At 37.3% G+C, this 12,010-nt stretch overlaps 1 protein-coding gene across 7 annotated transcripts in view; it reads right to left on the reverse strand.

Moving 5' to 3' along the window:
* Positions 1–7,413: 7,413 nt before the first annotated feature.
* The window catches only part of tub (TUB bipartite transcription factor), a 413,149-nt gene continuing 408,552 nt past the window's right edge, over positions 7,414–12,010 (reverse strand). For all 7 annotated transcript variants that reach the window (XM_072592345.1, XM_072592346.1, XM_072592348.1 and 4 more), the window contains one exon: positions 7,414–11,221. In XM_072592345.1, the coding sequence (XP_072448446.1) occupies positions 11,088–11,221 (134 nt within the window). In that variant the 3' untranslated portion in view covers positions 7,414–11,087. The remainder of the gene's footprint in view (positions 11,222–12,010) is intronic.

Consider the following 12,010-nt stretch of genomic DNA (forward strand, 5'->3'; position numbering starts at 1 on the left):
GTCTGTAATAATCTATTTGCATTGAAGAACATGGATTCTCCTTCAGAAAACATAATCTATCGTTCATATGACAAAAAAAACACTGTATTTCCTTTGCGTGAACCTGCTTTTAATCCTGACATATTATGCAGAAAGAAAGAAGTCACTAAAATGATGCAAGATGAGACTAAAAAACTTCACCTTTTGTCAGCCATGGACAGGAGTAGAGCTAAGAATCCCAAACCAGCACAAGCTGCGTTGTCAGTAACATTGTCAAAGGAGATTTTGCAAAGAATTTATAAGACCTTAAAAATTGAAATGGAGACATGCTAAAAATATCAGCTGTGCTTTATAAAAGAAGCTGTTTGAAAGCTCTCTGTACAGGTTTGCATGGATTAACCAACAAGAGAATAAATGCTCCTTCATACATTTTAATTCTAGGTTCAGCCACACGATGGAAACTGCAGAGAGATATGTATATCAGTATAAGCTCAGTGCCTATTTATCCCTCTGCAATTACTGTTAATTATCATTAATTTACCTGCAATGCCTCTCAGTAAAATATCTGCAGCAAATATGTAGAGAAAAACAACTTTGTGCTTTGATGAAGTAATCCCTATTTCTGCATGGGTTTGTGTCATATTTAGAGCAGGTGTTACAGGTCCCGGGGGATGCAAATTAACTATTTATTACGTTTTCTCAGTATCAGCGCACAGTTCTGTAATGGGCATTCTTTTTAATGGGTCGATTAATTTGAAATTGAAGGGCGCACCTGATTTCTGTTTAAGCCATCTAAATGGAGTTGTCACAACAAGTGTAAACCAGTTGTTATCATAAAGAAATCCGATAGAGGAGGAGATTTTACTCCTGAATAGAAATAGCAACATTGAATTGGCCATTTTGCTTTTCCTGAATAATGTTTGTGTGCAGAAAGAGGGCCTACCAAGACCTTTTCAAAGTGATACAGTCATAGATTATATGACTGTCCTGCAATTGCTTAGCTTGATAGTGAACTGCAGATTATTCTTGATAGTCTGTTCTTTGAATTAGAATAAAGTGTTGAAAACATTTATTAATCGACATCTTCTATGATGAACAGCACTACTGTCACTCACCATGCTATTTCCTGAGTGATACTAATGTGGCAATTTTAATCCTATTGGCTGGCAGGGTCTCCCTTAGGATTGGAAATGCCAGTCCTATACATTATGTAATCTTATTCTTCACTGGGAAATTAAATCAGGCAGGTTGGAAAATCAGCATTGCACACCATCCTGACCCTTTCCAAGTGGGTGGTTAGTTTAAAACTACCATCAGCTACCGTGCTTCTAGAAGATCAGTTTTGTTTTTGTCTTACTGAAGATAAGGATTCAAATCAAAAACAGATGAAACATGTACTGTACCAACCCAAAAGAACTTCTAAAACTCTAGACAAAGTATTTCATACTGCACTTCTCCTTCTTTAACACATAACTTTTATGTGTTACTTCCATATACTATTGCTGCCACTCTTAAAACCCATCCCATAATGGCCAAAATCATGTTTCCATGCATGAACAAAATCGTTGCCACTTAGGATATTTTAGTTCTGCAACACTAAACTAAGTAACCTGGATGTCTGTCAATTCACATTTTTTAGGATTAAGATGTAGAAATACTTAAAGTTCCTGGGATGTTCTTTAAAAACTGCAGTCAAATAACTAAAATTAAACAAAGAACTGTGGTTGCTGAAGATCTGAAACAAAACTAGGAATGTTGGTGAAATACAGATGGTCGAGCAGCATCTGCGGCAGCATGCGGAGTTCTGATGAAGAGTTTCTGGACTCAGAACTCTGTTTTCTTCCCAAGATGTTGCCAGACTTGATGAGTTTTGCCAGCAGTTTCTGTCAAATAATTAAGATGGTTTACTTGGCTCACTGGCATAACCTTTGACAAGTTCAGGGTACTTGAACAAAGGCATGGTTCAAGTTTAACAAAGTTAAAGGAGATATTTCTGAATAGATTATTAAAAGAAAAATTTCAGCGATTTTAAAATACCGTAGGTGGGAAGCTATTGTTCCTTTATTTAGTATTTAGAGTGTTGAAATTCTAAAGTGCCTCATCAAATGTTACTTTTCAGCAACATGTTTACCCATTGAAGCTTGTTAGAATATGACGATGGGCTTTGAGAATTACAAAAAGCAGTAATGTTTATCTTTAATCTGAGCGCGCTGGAACCAATGTCTCACCTCCCAGGCTGTAGAAACCTCTCCTACATAACTTTATAATTCAAGCTATCTAATCATCCCTCTTGCTTGCTTCAAGCACTCTCAGTCTTCCAATTCAGAATCTGTAGTTTTTCTCCTATGCTCAATCCTCTTCCAACTGAAGAAAGACCCATAAGAACATCTTAGATCCATTGTTGAGAAGGTTGTCAAATCACTTTGAGTAAATGCTGATCCTCACCTGGACTGGACCATTATATTTATTTTCCTTTGTAACTTACAGATTTATTTAGATGCTAGAGAGAATGGTCAAAGGGAACTAAGTATTAGAATAGACAAAAAAAAGCTTCAATAACTAAAAAATCTATGGGAGTTCATCGTACATTGTCTGGCTATAAAGTAAACAATGAACTGTAGTTTGTACCTGAGCATTTTACAACACAATAGAAAATAAAATCGTATTCTTACATTGGTCCATGCATAAAGTATGAAAAATTAGCTACAATATATTGCATACAAATTTAAAGGTAATGAATTAAAACAGCAAGGCTTTTGAGGTTATTTATTCAAAAATTCTATTCAATAAGTAGGATCTTTACATGACATAGAACACTGTCACTTGTCTTTAATTAAATAACAAAAATGGTCATTGACTTTCTTCAACATGTTATTTGTGCAACTAAAATGGGACACTCAGCCGTAGATGTGTTGTGATAGTGCAGGCAGACTGTGAGTAGAAGCAGCATGAGAGAAATTACAAGTAACCTGATAAAATATAAAGCCAAGTTTAAATATACATTGCACATTTGGAACATGTGGCATTTTATAAACGGATTTTACATAAAATATGATGTAAATATCAGGCCATGTCCGGTAGGCCATTGCAGAAATTAATCATGAGCCTCACACACATACAACACACACACACATGCACACCAACAGGACAAAACAAGGGGCCCTTCACTCAGTTGGACATTTGTCTATATTATTTGACATAGGAGCTTTATCACACTGTACACAGTTATGATACATATGGATAGCATTAAATTTAACAGAATACATCAGTTATTTAATATTTATAATAGGAAATAAAACATCTGAATACATGGCCTCCATTTATTAAGAAACAGTCAACACAATAGTAAACGTACCATGCATGCGAGCTACCTGCATAATGCACATGCAAAACACTCATGTTTGTTTTTTTAAAAACTGTAAAACATTAATATCTTCCAAAACAAAGCCAGCTGACTGATATGGACAATGTATAAGATATATAGCATAGCAATGAAGGTGTTAACATGGGTTAAAATAGATTTACCAAAATCACAATTCTTATACTAAAATATTCATTAGCATATTTCTGTACCTTTGCACTTTAAAAAGGCCATAAATTATTATTTATGAAACCCATTCCCATACATATATATTCAATGTGGAAATGAGCTTTATAGCTCCATTAACCTTAAGTCACAATCAAAACCGATATTTCTCCTTGGTTTTGTTTCTGTGAAGACTGCACTGATAACAAGCACATGTAAAGGGGGGTATGGCTCAGAAGGTTTTCTGCTTGCATTCTGGATTTTTGCTCTTCTCTGAATGAATGCTACTCCATGAAAAATGCTACTGAATGTACAATCAGCTAGAAATGACAAGAGTCTAAAATAACATGCAGTTATTAGCTATGATTCAGGAGTAATTCGTGCTCTAACCTCTGAGACAGAAGGCTGTGGACTCAATTCCAAAAACAGAGGCTTGAACACAAAGACCTAAACTCACACTCTAGAGGAATGCTGCACTGTTGGAGGAGCTATTTTCTAGTATGGAAAGTATGGTAGAATAGTGGCTATCCGTGCAATAATAGGCCTGGGCTAATATATGACCTCAAACCCAATGACAGCAGGTGGGGAGCAATAAATAAATTTGGAGTAATATCAGATCATGAACCATTCAGACTGTTGTTTAAAAAAACATCTGGTTTGCGTATCCCCTTTAGGAAAGGAAATCTGTCATTCACAGCCAGTTTGATCTACCTGTGAGGCCAGAACCACAACAATGTGGTTCGTTTGTAATTGCTTTCTGAAATGCCACAGCAAGCTAGTCACTTATGTCCAAGAAGGCAGCTTCAAGGGCAATTTAAGGATCGGAAATTAATGCAGTGACAACCAGAATATATGAATTAAAAAAAGCAAAAAGAGGTTGTGGGAAACATAGATCTGTTAGGTCGAAAGGTGAGTTTCTGTGCTGCAATTGCTATATGTGATTAAGAATAGGTCAACCTATTGGAAAAATTGGAAAGTTGAAGAATTACAAATGATATAACTTAATAGACATGAGCATACTTAAAAATTAGATAAGCAACATCCTGATTTACAAGCTTTCTTAGTGTGAATCCACTTCAGAATTGTTGTAACCCGTTCAGGTTAGCACACACACTTGTTCTTTAATTCTTTCTTATACAATTTTATCTAGAATTCCGACCATTTACTTCCCTGCTCTTTTCTGCATGTACTGTCTTGCACTGAGTAAGCTCTCATAGGTTGCATGGTTCAGATGAAAGATATTTAATATTTGGAGGGCATATTTACTTGCATGCTGTGTTGCAAATGCTTGTTTCACCAATCAGATTTTTCAGTTTACCGAAGCAGATGTTTTTCATCTTTTATCTTTTTATCAAGTATCTTTTCTACTCCACTACTATTATCCATTCCACTAAACCTTTCCATGTCTGCAGTTCCATATACTGCTCAATGATTGCAGCCATTTCTGCCGTAAATCAAGGACAATATTTGTCTGTTATGTGAATGATTGCAAATATATGTTCATATTTCAGGGAAGGCCCTACTCTGCCACACCTGATATGTGCCCCAATTCCACTTTGAACCAACAATCTTTTCATTCTACTAAGCTTCTCAGCCTGCATTCGTCCAGTACATTCTACTTAAATAATGTTATGTGTTTATCTGCATCAATTTAAGCATGTATAGAAAGAATATACATAACTACAGTAATGAGGTAGAATTTCCAAGGCAGTTCTGAATTCCAGTCTGTACATTGGAGAATAGTTTGTGGAATCAAACACTATAAAAGGTGGAGGGTGTCATCACGGCAAATTGAGGAATAGGTATTATATGTCACTTGGATATGGTACAAGTAGTTCATAGAAAGTCATTTGATCTGGAGGTACGACATGAAAGGCAGGGAATACATGTAAATGCGATGAAAAACAATCTCCTTACACCCTGTTAAATATTTGTCAAAAATTAAACCTGTGACTTCATGTGTGTTCTTTCAGCCGTAAATGTGACAAAGGGAAAAGCAGAAATGTAAAGTTTAAAAACTGATATAATCTTCTATTTGTCACCAAGCAATTAATTCAGATAATTGGACCAAAGCATCAGTACAGGTGGCGTTAATCTAACAAATATTACAAAGATACGGTTGCATAGTGATCAAAGTTGGAAACTAAATATTCCTGAGCACATGACATTTCAGAAAGGCCAAACGGAAAGATGGTGATGATAGCCCGATTATAAAAAAAAGACAAGATACTCTGAAGGAATGCTCAGTATATCAAGAAGTAGAATCAAAACGATGGAGATGAGAAGTAACAAGGGGCAGAGAACAGAGGTGGGAATAGTTTATAGGCATTCTAACAGTATCAGTATCGTTGATCAAGAATTATGAGGAATTGGAATCAAAGGTTTCAGAATAGCCCTGGGAGACCTTAATCTTTATATAGACTAGACATGTCAAATTGACAAAAGTAATTTGAAGGATGACTTTATAGAATGCATTTGAAATAGTGTTTGAGAACAATACATAGTGGAAGCAACGGGGAACAGACTACTTGGTATCTTGCCTTCTGTGATCAGACAAGTTAATTAGTAATCTCATAGTGAGCAGCCTGTTGGCTAAGAATGATCCTGATACATTGTTGAGGCATTGGGGGTTTTGGTTGTTAGCCGGACAGAGAGAGGCTTGCACTGACTCTTTTCAGGGAGGTCTGCGGAGTTACAAGCCAATCAGATAGTGGGTGCTAGCCAGCAAGACTTCTCCAGGAGGCAGAATCCGAGGTGAAAATCTTGTGCTCAGAAGTGCCACTGAATGGGTCAGAGGACAGGGGCCATAATCCTAGCATTGCCCATGGACCTAGGTCACTTGTAAGTAATGTTGGTGGCAGGGGAGGATGGAGTTCTGGGGGTGGAGGTACCAGGGAGTGGCGAGCATGAATGTCAGCACTAATAGCAAGGAATGGCAGTCAGCTGGCCTCCCCTTCCCGGTGTCTAATCCCTTGAGCAGGCACTGAGTTCCTTTGATCAAGGCATCTCCCCACCCAGAGGTGACAAGCTGGTCACATGGTCTTTAGCTGCACGTCATGTGTCACCAGGCTTGTCTGTAGCTGGTTTAATCCCAACACTGATGAAATGAAACCTTTATACTACTTAATTCACCAACTATGGTCTAAATTGGCAGCAGCCTGGACATGCCGACTATAGGGATCCCTGCTCAGGACTCTAACTGCTCAGAGGTGCAAAGGCGGCAGGATTTAGATGCATCGTCATCCCATCCAATCTCTCCACCACCTCCCCCCCCCCCAAAGCCCTCCCTATCTCACCATCAATGAAAGTAGAAGATTCCACCTTTGCTTTCATGGTGGGAAACCCCAAACAGCTCAGAAACAGTGTGAAATCAATGGTCTAGTTAGAGTGAGACTACAGCTGCAGTATCATGTACCGATTTGGTTGCTGTACCTAGGAAGGGTACAAGTGCCTTAGAGAAGCTCTGGCCAAGGTACCTTACATTTATTCCTAGCTGAGCAGTTTGTCCCATGCAGATGCATTGAAGATAATGAGACAGGAGTTTAGAAGACTGATAGATAATTTCAGTGAAACCTGAAAGATTCTGAGAGCCTTTAACAGATGTAAGCTGAGGTTCTTCCCCTGTGTCTATAGCCTAGAGTTCGGGACATTGTTTCAGAAGGAGTTAGAGATGACAAAACATTTGTTTACTCAAAGTTATGAATCTTTAAAATTCTGACCCCCAGAAGGCTATGGATATTTAGTTTAGATTAGAGTGGTGCTGGAAAAGCACAGCAGGTCAGGCAACATCCGAGGAGCAGGAAAATCGATGTTTCGGGCAAAAGCCCTTCATCAGGATTTCGGCTTTTGCACGAAATGTCGATTTTCCTGCTCCTCGGATGCTGCCTGACCTGCTGTGTTTTTCCAGCACCATTCTAATCTAGACTCTTATCTCCAACATCTGCAGTCCTCACTTTTGCCCTATGGATACTTACTTGCTGAGTATGTCCAAGATTAATGGAATTTGGATTTTAAGAGAACCAAGGGATATTGGAAAGTGGAGTTGAGTATAGAGATCAGCTATGGTCTTGTTCAATGATGGAGTAGGCCTGAGAGGCAGTATTACCTACTCCTGCTTTCTTATGTTGATACTCAATGCCAGAATAATCCGATTTATGGTCATAGGCTAGTATTATAACATAAATAACCATATGCACGTAATCTAGTCACGTTATTTTCTTGTAAGTGATATTGATTCCAACACAGGTTGTCCCCAAATGAGATCTGCTTTATTTCACCCAGTCATATGGAAACAATAACAAATGTAATGTCACAACCTCCAGGGTATTCATTTCAATAGTGAATTTAAACCTTTTACTTGCTTATGGTCACAAGATTTCAGCCTAGAAAATATGCAGTGTATTATTGACACATTCAACATGATTGCATCAAATAGTTTCAATCATTATTTTGTTATGTGCAGTTGCAACTTCAATGTTTAATGCTACAGATGAAGAAATTCATTATGAACACATTAGCTTTTCACAATAAAATCACACAACCATAGTTCAACATTTAGTTTCCTAACTTTGATAAGATTCTTTTTGGCCCATGACCCTGAGATAAAGCCAAAGCCAATTTATTATCATCATTATTTACTTCATGACATGGTTCATTTGGTGGCTGTCTCATCTCTGTGTCTGAAGTTTATGAGTTCAAATCCCATTTCAGGAAATGAACACAATAGGCTGACACTCCAGTTTAGTGCTGCATATTAATGCTGTCATCTTTTGGGGAAGCTATTAAAACTAAGACCCCATCGGTCCTATTAGATGGATGTTAATGATCCCCAGTGGTACTATTTTGAAGATAAGCAGAGGTGTTATCCTCAGTGTTCTGGCCAATAATTATCCCTTACATGACATCTCAAAATAGATTATTTGATCATGATCACATTGTTGTTTGTGTGAGCTTGCTATGTAGAAATTGGCTGCTGCAATTCTGACATTATCAATAATGATTTCACTTCAAAAGTATTCTATTGGCAGTAAAGCACAGTGGAATGTCCTGTGGTCGTTTGTGGTGCAATATAAATGCAAATCTTTCTTTTTATGCTAGTGGTCTCACTCAGTTTCCAAGTTCAATGTAAAAATAGCTAGATGCTTCTAATGGAGTAGTAATTAATATAATAATGTGTTTCTGTCCACCCACAAAGACCATTTTACATGTGAGAATGTTCTGCCATTCTCCCAAAAAGAACAAATCATGCTCAGCAATGCTAAATTCAAAAGGCGATAGACAAGTGCAGAGGTCCCAAATGCTTATGTGAACAATATCCATTGAATGCCATTTTGATGAAAATCTCCTTCAGACAGTGCCTCACTGATGTACAAACGCTTCAAAGAAAATCCAATTTTTGACCTTGGTACAATAGCTTAGAATTATTTGCAACCAAAACTCATTTTTAATAATGTGGGAACAGAAGAAACGTGGAGCACTGGTGATTCCCAAGCATTATCACAATCTTTAAGAGTGTTGACTTCTGCTTGAAAAATAAACTACTACAAGCCTATAGTAAAATGTAATGATATTCATGGAGCCAGAGCTCGTAAAAACATAGAACATTATACAATGTGCAACACAGAAACAGGTCATTTGGCACTAAAGGTCCATGCCAGTATTTTTGCTCAGCGTGAGACTTGCCCCACTCAACTTCATCTAACTCTATCAGCATAACCTCCTGACCCTTTCGCCCTGATATGATTATCTAGTTCCACTTCAACACCTCTACACAGGTCACTTCAGCTGCTCCTGTAGTTGCAAATTCCAGGAACCAAAAACGTGTATTAACATCCATTTCTCTATTACGTGAGAGCTCAGCGTCATTTTTCTGGGTACAGATGGGAACTTGTGGAAAATTTCACTAGTCTTTATCCATCCACTTTTACATTTACCTGCTTGAAAGCTTGACCCTTTATAAAGTATGTTTAATAAATGAGACCTTACTTGTCATTCTTTTTAACCTAGAAATATCCATTTTTTTAAATTTAAAGTTATTCTGTTTAACATTCTTTCCTTTATTTATTATCTTATACTTTATTGATGCTTACTTTTATTCATTAGCCCAATGTCGGGTGCATGATAGGAAATAGGAAATTTAAATATTTAATGTGCAGAAGTAAATTTTCTTGAAGGTGTGGAGACGGGACTAAAATCCTGAGTGCTTGCAAGGTCCAGTACTGATGCGCCAGTTTTTTGCAATGGTTAAGTCCTCAAGTTATTTTGAAGGAGGCTGCCTGCCAGTTGTAAGTAGCCAATTATGCCAATTAAATTGCCCATGAGAGCACAGATCAGAATCCAGGCTGGTGAACGGAGGCCATCTCCTGAAGGCAGACCACAGACTATCGACGCATCATGCAATTTAATCCTGCTCTCCACAATGACAGTTTGACAGATATCAACATTATTTATTATGAAACATGAAAATACTTTGCAAGGTGGCATTTTGAATCCTCCCCCACCTTCCCAAGTCCAGTGTACATACATAGATCAGCATTTCCCATTGTTGATGCAGGGGCTGCTGCTCTACCAATGCTGAATGGCCTCCACAATCAGGAACCTACCTGCCATCCTTAACTGACCAGAGATCCCAGAGGTAGCCACATACTTAGCCTCCCCCTCCATAATTTTCTTTTGATTCCTACCATCGTCATTGATATGCTTGCAACCCACATTATTTTCTAACAGTGCAATTGAGACACAATGATGAAATACCTCCACACAGTGTCATTAACAGGTATTCATTTACATATAAGGAAATACATGTCCATGCAAACTCTGTCTAAGTTGCCTCAACGATAAATGATCCAACATAAGGAGAATATCTCTTTCTCTGATGTCAATATTTGGACAATATCCCATGTAAAAGTAAAAAAAAAATGGAAAATCATTATAATAATATTAATATAAGTTTTATAAACTGTATTCAAATGGTCAATCACACTATCACTTGAAATAATGAATTTCTCTTACAGATTGGATTGTATGGTCAAACATCAGCAGCATTAGTTTAATTATTACTGTGCTGCATAAGCTACTGGCAGAACAAGCACAATGACATTTGTGGAAAGTACCTTCTAACGAAACTGAAAAGAATAACCTGAATACGTACAAGAAATGACATAAAGGTTAGTACTTTAAAGGTTAACGTGAAGAAATTTCTCTCATATTCTGATTCAATACCCATGGGATTCTATAGCTGCCATTTCAGAATAAAAGTTCTATTTTCCTTTATTTTCTTTTTAGGACAATGTTTTGTTCCAAAGGTCCACACAAAATTACCACAACAGTGATGCCTTACGGACCATGCAAAGACCCGTGCCTGTTTAACAAAAAAAGTGAAACGGGCACCAGGCTTATTAAAATATTTAAAATGGGTCCTACGCTGGATTTAGAACCCCGATTCAATTTTAATCATCCCGTAAACTTGCAACGAAATGTACGATACTGAGGATGAATTATGCCTATGATCTGCAACCAATATATCAAAGCAAAGAAAGCAAGCTTGTCCTTCAAATACATGTTGCTCCTTCGAATGTTCCAATTATTCACAAGCTAGTTTACTATCGAAGCTTGACAGAGCAATCGCAAATGCTTGCAATGCGCACATTGGGTAGTTGTAGTCCATGGTAAAGACGTCTTCCGCCACCCGACCAAACTGCATCACTATATAATCCGCTATAAAAAAAATACAAACAAATAATTGATTCTTTTTGCATAAAATTTCATTCAATTTGCAGAATGATGTTCCACCATTACTTCACATCTGTTCGGCTGCCCTCTACCCATCATTGTACAACTCAGCTCAGAGAAAGTTTATTGAAAGTGATGGATAACTGGAAGAGTTACAAAACTGTAATCTAATCACAGAGCTGAAATGGCAATCTGTACCAAGGAAGAAAAGCCACAGCAGTTTGTGAAATCTTCAATAGCTTTCATATCCAAAATCACTTGGTAACTGTCAAAATCTACAATGTTCCCTTTAATTGATGTGTTTTAATTTAGTTTGAATTCTGTTCCATCTGGAGATGGACAGTGTTTACTTTAATTAGTGTTGAACATCACAAAAGAATGTTGAATAATATCTGGAAAGCACACTAATTATTTAATATAATATTGCTCTCAAGAGTGTATAAAGAACTGTAGTTCTTGAAAATATTTGGAAATAACCTGTCCCTATCAGAATTATGCATAAATGATAACATGTGAAATATGAGTTCAATATTATAAAATAGAACTAAAATGGATTTTATACACAAGAAAGCTATTTGTACATTAACAATGTCTTTATCTGGCAATGGCTTTTAAACCCTCTCCACCGCTGATTTGCAGAATACTGCTCCATCCAGCCTTTTCCATTACTGAAGCAGCATGAGATCGGAGCAACAAAGCAATTGCAGCATGTACAGGAACCAAAACACTACTGACTTGGGGGAAGCAATTGTCCTTATTTATGTTTTAAGTGTA

Source organism: Chiloscyllium punctatum, chromosome 22 (genome assembly GCF_047496795.1).
Source record: "Chiloscyllium punctatum isolate Juve2018m chromosome 22, sChiPun1.3, whole genome shotgun sequence".
Classification (NCBI taxonomy): domain Eukaryota; kingdom Metazoa; phylum Chordata; class Chondrichthyes; order Orectolobiformes; family Hemiscylliidae; genus Chiloscyllium; species Chiloscyllium punctatum.